Genomic DNA, 8,975 nt, shown 5'->3' with positions numbered 1-8,975 from the left:
GGTCGGACTAGATGATCAGAATGGTCCCTTCTGACCTTAGTATCTATGAATCTATGAATCTACTGGAAATACCTCTCCTGATGCATCCCAAAACTGCATTAGCTTTTTTCACAGCCATATCACACTGGCAGCTCATAGTCATCCTATGATCAACCAATACTCCAAGGTCCTTCTCCTCTTCCGTTACATGTTTGGGTTTGTTCAGTAATTACTTACTCAGGCATGTCTTGGCTTAATTTGGGACTGCTCATGTCAGCTAAGCCAGTGCTACAATAGAGGACCCAATATGTATTTTTCGCATAACTACAGAAAAATACAATTTCTTCAAATATTTTTATACTACAGAGGAAAATACATTTTAAAACAGCCAAAGCACAATGCCATCCGTGTATCCCTTGGGGCAGTGTAGTTCCATGCCTTCCCACCCAAGGGCTATCTATCCTACCTGAAAGCAATTTAGCCCTGAGAGAGAAATTCTGGACTTTTAAGAAATCATGGAGCCCTCTAGAGGTGCAGTGCAGATGGATGTTTAATAAAGGGCTACGAGGTGCAGATGGATGCCCTGATTGTTGGAGTCCTGGGCGCTTGGGACCCCTGCAACGAGCGTGTGCTGCGGACCTGCGGGATCGGTCGATGGTACGCACAGCTCATCCGGTACCTCATGGTCTTGGACACAATCTGATGGTCCAGGGACATCTACATCGAACACATCACCAGCCACCAACAATACCAGGAGGTGTGAGGCGGTACGACATCGTGCATCAACTATGGGAAAGGGACTGAGAGACTTTTTCCATTGGACCATATGAACTGGAACCATAAACTCACTGAACATTAAAACTCACCAAATGAGGGTAGATCCACCCTCATCATCGTATCCACTCATTATACTCCACAATGAACATAGCCATTATATGGACAACATACCCCCATATCTGAATATTTATACTTTGACCCGTTCAACTTTTACCCCCAATTGGGGAGATTGCAGATTATGTATTCCTTATGCCACCCACTCCTAAACTGAACTTCGCACCCCTTGATAATCTGTACCTTATTCCCCGATAACCAGAAACTTCTATGCCTAAAACTCTGTACCGTTTTCTTTTCACTTGAACATTATCTTAATAAAATTATTAAGTATTTCTGATTCTAAGCCATTGATGCCTTTTAGATCTGTGAGAGCAATCCTCCCATCTTAGCATTTACCCCTAATTATTGAAGCCAAAGACATGTGCATATCTATTTTTAGTCAATGAGTTTGTGTCCCCATGTGAACTCACACATGCCAGAGACCTCTGGAAAACTGTGTTGCCACCCTTAAAAAAAACACACAAAGGCCTAATTTGTTTTATTTATAGTTAAAGTTTATTAGCATGAGAATTTGTTTTATCTTCACCTGTTGATCAGATAAAATGACAAATGGCTAGTTAACCAAATACTAGGCAGTCATGTGAAATATGTCACATGTAAATGTAACGTGAACCGTACCCTCTTGCAGGACTATAAAGAGCCAGTGAAAAGAGCACAAGCCCTCACTTAAAGCACCATGAAGGTGATTCTTCTGCTTGCAGCTGCTGGCCTTTGCTGGGCGCAATACAACCCAAATACAAAGTCTGGGACGACATCTATTGTCCACCTATTTGAATGGCGTTGGGCTGACATTGCTCTTGAATGTGAACGGTATTTAGCACCCAATGGATTTGGTGGAGTTCAGGTATGTAGTCTCTAATGTTAGTAAACAGTAAAATTTCTTCATCTTTTGGCATTATTTATTTACCAGAGTAAAAGGTCCAGTTCACAGAGGACAGGCACCAGAGTTACTATCAATTAAAATTGGTGATGGAAGTAGGAAATGTCGACAGGTACGTGCCTAGACCAATCATTGTGAAGGGGTGATTTTACTTTGTCCCCACTGGGCCAGATCCAAAAAAACACATGCTTTCCACTATGTGTCATTACATTCTAATTTCTCCAAGTACAAAGTAACAATTTATTTCTTATTTACTACCATTTCAGACATATTTATTCTCCAGTGATGTGCAAAACCACTAACACTTGTCATCCCAATTGAAAAAAAAACTTCTAAATTACTTCAGTCTCCCAGCGTGGTTTTGTCTTTTTTTAAGGAATCAGTCCTAGGTACCATTTATGAGATGGTGAGCTCCTTTAACTCCCATTGATTTCAATCCGAGTCTTCCCAGGATCAGATCTTGTGATAGCAAGCTCCTTGTGAGAGAGAGTGGGCTGGATTACAGTGTAAATCAGGAGTAAAACTGGTGTCAGTGATCTGTGTTTGTGCTCCTCATGCGTGTTGTACAGCACTGAGCACCCTCTCTGCGCTTATACAAATAAATGTCAAAATAATTACTAGTTTATCAAATGATATCATTTCATTTGCAGATATCTCCTCCAAATGAAAATATTATAATTACTAACCCCTGGAGACCCTGGTGGGAAAGGTACCAGCCAATCAGCTACAAACTGTGCACACGATCTGGAAATGAAAATGAATTTAAAGACATGGTGACCAGGTGCAATAATGTTGGAGTAAGTGTCTGTGGATTTCCTCCTGTTGAAATAGTGTGGGGAAAAATAACTGATTTCAGAACGGAATAGCTGCCTGTCCTATTCCAAATGAAGGGAGAAGGCTGTAAAGAAGTTAGAAAAGGTGAAGGGATGTAAATGGGAGGAATAAAAGGTGATCCAATCAGTGAAACTCACAATGTCACTTCCCTCTCTTTTGTAAAAACAAACTGAAGTGCAAACATTGCTCTCTAGGTTCATATTTACGTTGACGCTGTAGTCAACCACATGTGTGGATCTGGTGTCGGCTCTGGAAATGGTGCTACTTGTGGAAGTTATTTCAATGCAGGGAACAGAGATTTTCCATCTGTCCCGTATTCATCCTTGGACTTTAACGATGGTAAATGTAAAACTGGAAGTGGAGAGATTGAAAATTACAATGATGTGAATCAGGTAATTTCTATATAAGTATCTGGTTTTACTTTCCCCTCCCTCCTATCTTCTTGACTAGACTTTGCTGTTAGATGACCATCTTAATAAGGAAAAAAAATAAGATCCTTGGCTGAGCTGAGCAGTATGCACTCAATACAAGAAGGTACTTAAGTATGTGCCTAAATTTAAGCATGGGAGTATGACCATTGACTTCTCTGATGCTTAGAGTTATGTGCCTATTTATGCACCTGTTAGTTATGTAGTTCTGATCACCCTTAATTGATGAAGACACTGTTGGGTTCAAACTATTGCCTAAGCACCTAAAGAACTTTCAGCCTGATCAGTAACTATTAATGGGAGACCTCCTTAGAAAACCCACAGTTCCGCAGCAAGTGATGCTGGTAATTCAGTAGGTGACAAGCCAAATTTAGGGATTTTTGCTCCTTGTGTTTTCCAAATTCCATTGTGTAGTCTCCCTTCCTAAATTCACACTGCAGCTACATTTGCAGACCATCTTCTTCACTTCCTGGCCTGACCCTGACCACCTAAATATAATACATTCCAGAGTACATTCTTCTGTATTGACTTTGAAAGAATTCTATTCAAAACAGGTTTGGCATGTGGATTGAACTGGTTTAGTACATGAAATTAAAAATATGTTAAAAATGAATCTATTTTCATTAAAAATGTATAGTTTGGTATATGACTCGGTGATATCTCAACTAATTTTTAAAACAGGTCCGTGACTGCCGCCTCGTTAGTCTACTTGATCTTGCCCTGGAGAAGGACTATGTGCGCTCGAAAGTCGCTGAATACATGAACAACCTCATTGATATTGGTGTGGCAGGCTTCAGAATTGATGCTTCCAAGCACATGTGGCCTGGGGATATGAAGGCATTTTTAAACAAACTGAAAAACCTAAATACTCAATGGTTTTCCTCAGGAATGCGGCCTTTCATTTACCAGGAGGTAATCTCGTTTTCTTAATTTCATCTGTACAGAAATGGGTTCTTTTATATAAAAATACAAATACAGTAAGGGCTGGATCCTGCAAAGCACAAGGTTTTAAACACTCTGGACTCAATCTAGGAGAGTACTTAAGCATAGGCTTAACTTAATAAAGAGTACTCAGTACTCTGCAAAATCATGCCCTATATAAATGAAAGATTTAAGGGCTAAATTTTAAATGATTTAATTTTACATGATCATCAGTTTGCATATGCAAATAAGTGCTTTTGTTTTGAAATCAAGTGGGTGTATAAATATCTGTCTTCTGCATGCAGATACTTATGCATTTGCTCTACACAGGTGCAAATGATGAGACAAAGTCTAAGGAAGTGGCAAATCAAGCAATAATATTCCCTATGGAGTCTAACCTTTGCCACTTAGGAATCCCACTTTTAGTCCTTTATGCTGACACCGGAGCTTTCCAAAGCCCCTTGGACATCTTAATTGAACAGTTTTCTCCAGGGCTTTTTAATATGTACAGGTCTAGGAAATTCTAGGAAAGTTAGCTAACTTCTACTGCAGAGCCAACAGAAAGACCATAGCATTTATTTTGCGTAGGCCCTAAGCTAATGATAGATAGAGTTTCGCTTAAAAAAAAAAGTAGAATACTTTACTCTCTCTAAATGGCTGTTTAAAAAGTTAACACTAATTACTCACAGTAGAAAACGTTTGGGATGGTTTTTCTCAAATGTCTCTTGAATTTTCAGACTAAGCTTTCTGGCACCGGGGCAATTCTTTTAACACCCACAAGAGCTAACCATGCTTGCTATATACAAAACAAGACATTTGTGATGTTCTTCATTACATTGAATTTAGATTGCTTTAGGTAGTAACAATAAATGTGTTTGAGCAAGTAAACCAAATTATTTCTCTTATAATAGAGACCCAGAACTAGTGTTTATTGTATTGCTTTTTAAATAGCTAGGAATGTGTTAACAGCTTTTTCTTACTTCTGCCAGGTAATTGACTTGGGTGGAGAGGCAATTAAAGCCAGTGACTACTTGGGAAATGGCCGAGTGACTGAATTCAAATATGGTGCGAAACTGGGGACAGTCATCCGCAAATGGAATGGAGAAAAGATGGCCTATTTAAAGTATATAGCATTTGGATTCATTGTTAGATTCCTGCAATAGTTGAAATAGTAGTGTCCAGGTGTTTGACTCATTGTTTGTTTGTTTAGGAATTGGGGAGAAGGCTGGGGTTTCATGGCTTCTAACAGAGTCCTTGTCTTTGTGGATAATCATGACAACCAAAGGGGACATGGTGCTGGAGGAGCTTCTATTCTAACCTTCTGGGATGCCAGGTAAGGAATGTTGTTGGCTGTGTGAGGTTCTTATTACTTTTGTCCGAACGAAGACAGTGCATCTTCACATGTCTCATTACTCTTTGGCTTACAGACTATATAAAATGGCAGTTGGTTTCATGCTTTCTCATCCTTATGGATTCACACGTGTAATGTCAAGTTACCGCTGGACAAGAAATTTCCAGAATGGAAAGGTGGGTTTCTAACAGTTGAAAATAAATTCACATGACTCTTAGGATGAACTTTACCCCTGTGTAGAGAGACAGCACTGGGCCTATGCACTATTTAATTCCCATTAACATCCTTAGGTTAGGAGTGGTACTTGAGTGATGAATAAGCCTTTTGTTGACTCTCTGAACAAGAATGAACGCTATCCTGTTTCCTATGTATGGCCTTTTTCCAAGATAGAACATTTAACTTTTATAATTTTATGTTTATCAACAAGGATGTTAATGACTGGATAGGACCACCAAGCCATGGTGATGGTTCAACCAAAGCTGTTCCAATCAATGCAGATAGCACTTGTGGCAACGGTTGGGTCTGTGAACATAGGTGGCGTCAAATAAGGTAGGAAACTGTAGAGAGAAATTAAATAAAGAGAATGCAGTTTGCAATATATCTTTAACTGAAGTGGGGATATTTCAACTGAAGTCAAGCCTATTTGTTGTATTTTCAGGAACATGGTTATTTTCCGTAATGTGGTTGATGGCCAGCCTTTCTCAAACTGGTGGGACAATGGCAGCAATCAAGTGGCTTTTGGGCGTGGTAATAGAGGATTCATTGTCTTTAATAACGATGACTGGTAAGTAAGTGGGATGAATATCTTCAGAAACATGATAGCTACAGACAGGATTTGTGACAACTTTGTCATGGGACAGATCTTGGCTTTTACCTATTGCAAATCCAAACCTACCACCTGCCCTCTCCCAGAAACACTTTTCAAAACCCAACATTAGCTTCCTAAGCAACACACCAGTCTGCCACTGATTTCTGATCACTGGATTCATACCCGGCAGTGAGGGTTGGTCAGTCAGGAATGCATGACCATGCAGGTGTGAGAGGTAACTCGCCCTGAGCTAGCAGGTGGATGGCTCTAAAGAAATGGGTGGAGATTTAACAGAGTAATATGTCAGTCAGGTTGGGATGCTCTCCAAAAGGCCATGAAGGTGGGATTGGGTTAGGTCTGCAGAGGGAGGAGGAGAAGAGTTGATGACTAGATTGGATGATTATAGGGATGGGATTCTCCGCTTTTGAGCACTATTCACTGAATTGTTCTTGGTGTTGTCTGTGTTAAGGTTTGAATCACTTCAGTTAAATGCCTCCCTCTCCCATACAAAAGGCATTTTGTCCCGAGCAATGCCTTCAATCTCTCTGGATATTCCCAAAGACTCTAGTGGAGTCTCATAAGGGGTGGCAGTTTGTTAGGATTGGTGTTGTGCTCTTCTAGGCTCCTTTCATGTCAGAGGTGAAGAAAGAGACTTTGAGAGTCAGTGGAAGCCATAAAGAGTATGACATTGCCATAAAAAGTCCTTATGAAACCCACAGTCTGCAAAGGTGCATCAGTGGGTTTATCTGGGATTATCAGAAAATGTCATTTCAGGTGAGACCTAGGGAAAGGGAAAAGAACAATATATGTACAGAAGTGATAATGAAGAGTCAAAACATTGAGTCTGAACTGAAAACTGAACATGCTATCAAAGCTGGTAAATAAAATAAGAGTCTGAGCTTGTGTTCTTTCTTATTGCTAGGGGCCTAAATTTGCCCTGGGAGATGTAGGCAAACTGGCCATGTCTACACTACGGGCATACAGCTAGTGTGCTGCAGCTGTGCAACAGTGTAGACACTTCCTACAATGACAGAAGGGGTTTTTCCACCACGGTAGTTAATCCACCTTTCAAGGCAATGGTAGTTATGTCAATGGAAGAATTTTTCCATGGTCCTAGCCATGTCTACGCTAAGATTTAGGTCGGCATAACTATGGTGTCAGAGGTGAGGATTTTTCGCACCCTGGAGCAATGTAGGCAGGCTAATCTAAATTTTAAGTGTAGACCAGGCCTTAGGTGAAATTTCTGTGGCTTCAGGGGTGGTCATGCCTGTTATGAGAGTAGTATTCCAGAAATATATGCAGGAGTGAAAGAAATTTAAGGGACATACCGGTACGCAAGGCAGCCGGGGTCCTGAGCAAGGTGGGGAGGGGCTGGGGCCAGACTCCCCAAGCCAACTCTTCAGCGGGGCCTGGTGGTGATTTAAAGGGCCCGGGGCTCCTGACTGCCGCCGCTAGCGCTATCCCAGGACTCTGGCAGTGACTTAAATTTAAACTTAAAATTGCCGCCAGAGCCTCCGGCCACCACCACTACCCCAGGGCTCTGGCAGCGATTTCAAGGGCCCAGGGCTTTGGCTGCTGGCACAGTAGCGGCAGCTGGGATCCCCACACCCTTTAAATCTCTGCTGAAGCCATGAGGCTCCCGGCCACCACTGTTATGGTCAGCTGTATACCTGCTCTTGCAGTACGCTGTACTTGACTGTACGGGTTTACTTGCACCTCTGAATATATGAGGCTTGTGTACTAATGAGTGACAGGGAACTCCCTGTCTTATTCATGCTGACCAATGCAAGGCTTTATGGTGCCGCAACCTTGTGAACTGCCTATGAAGATTCTCTGAACCCTTTGAATTCATCACTGTTGCTCTTACTTTGGCTAGAGAAGTCACAGTAGATTGAAAAAAGAAAAGGAGTACTTGTGGCACCTTAGAGACTAACAAATTTATTAGAGCATAAGCTTTCGTGAGCTACAGCTCATGCATCCGATGAAGTGAGCTGTAGCTCACGAAAGCTTATGGTCTAATAAATGTGTTAGTCTCTAAGGTGCCACAAGTACTCCTTTTCTTTTTGCGAATACAGACTAACATGGCTGCTACTCTGAAACAGTAGATTGAGTATGCGTCCCATACCAGCACTCCCAATCCCACTGGCGAAAAAGAGTAAAAGACCAGACAGAAGACTAAAACCCATCTAGCCTTGTAGTACCATCCCATGGGCCACAGGTTAGCATGACATTTACAGTGAAATCTGTATTAGAGAGTCTGAATTACCACTTACTCCTTTTCAATCTGTTTTTATACATAGGAGCTTGAATGTGAATTTGCAAACTGGCCTTCCTGCTGGCACTTACTGTGATGTTATTTCTGGGCAAAAGGAGGGCAACTCCTGTACTGGAACAAAAGTCTCTGTAGCTTCTAATGGTATTGCCAATTTCCAGATTAGTAACCAGGCTGAAGATCCTTTCATTGCAATTCATGTTAATGCTAAATTATAATGTAAACTGGAGGCATCTCTTCCCTTGGTCATTCAGCTAGTACTTTTTGCTCTGTGTAGCACACAACAGTGAATGATCCTTTAATTAAGAAATAAATGTTACTGGAGCAAAACTGTTACACTCTATTTCATTAATGAAACTAACTATTTGTACTATCAGTATGTAACTAATAGTGATGCCAATACAGGTTTATAAGAGGCAGTGTAACTGGCCAACAGTGTCATTTACCATTAACAGTACTAGTTTGTTTCAGCTGGAGCAAAGGAAAGGACAATTTAAAGAAGAAATTAAATTATAAATTGTACTGTCATAAATCCAAATCTGATACATGTACATACACCACCAATATATTTTTGAAGAATGAATTTAAAGTAGTGAAACAAACACATA

At 40.8% G+C, this 8,975-nt stretch overlaps 1 protein-coding gene across 1 annotated transcript; it reads left to right on the top strand.

Moving 5' to 3' along the window:
* Nucleotides 1–1,354: 1,354 nt before the first annotated feature.
* Nucleotides 1,355–8,639, top strand: LOC119860084 (pancreatic alpha-amylase). The gene is made up of 10 exons (XM_038413293.2): nucleotides 1,355–1,717; nucleotides 2,404–2,550; nucleotides 2,782–2,979; nucleotides 3,697–3,927; nucleotides 4,926–5,059; nucleotides 5,147–5,269; nucleotides 5,364–5,463; nucleotides 5,715–5,836; nucleotides 5,946–6,071; nucleotides 8,396–8,639. The coding sequence occupies exons 1-10, from the start codon at nucleotides 1,550–1,552 to the stop codon at nucleotides 8,583–8,585; spliced, it is 1,539 nt and encodes a 512-aa protein (XP_038269221.1). The 5' UTR covers nucleotides 1,355–1,549; the 3' UTR covers nucleotides 8,586–8,639.
* The last annotated feature ends 336 nt before the right edge of the window (nucleotides 8,640–8,975 follow it).

The sequence above is a fragment of the Dermochelys coriacea genome, chromosome 8, assembly GCF_009764565.3.
Source record: "Dermochelys coriacea isolate rDerCor1 chromosome 8, rDerCor1.pri.v4, whole genome shotgun sequence".
Taxonomy (NCBI): domain Eukaryota; kingdom Metazoa; phylum Chordata; order Testudines; family Dermochelyidae; genus Dermochelys; species Dermochelys coriacea.
The sequence above is the reverse complement of the archived record's forward strand: the minus strand, read 5'-3'. Positions and strand labels throughout refer to the sequence as shown.

Excerpts from the sequence above, each read along its gene's own strand:
- LOC119860084 (XM_038413293.2), top strand. The coding sequence starts at position 1,550 with ATGAAGGTGATTCTTCTGCTTGCAGCTGCTGGCCTTTGCTGGGCGCAA. Across the intron at positions 2,980-3,696 it reads ATTACAATGATGTGAATCAG|GTCCGTGACTGCCGCCTCGT; the intron begins GTAATTTCTATA and ends TTTTTAAAACAG. Across the intron at positions 6,072-8,395 it reads GTCTTTAATAACGATGACTG|GAGCTTGAATGTGAATTTGC; the intron begins GTAAGTAAGTGG and ends TTTTATACATAG.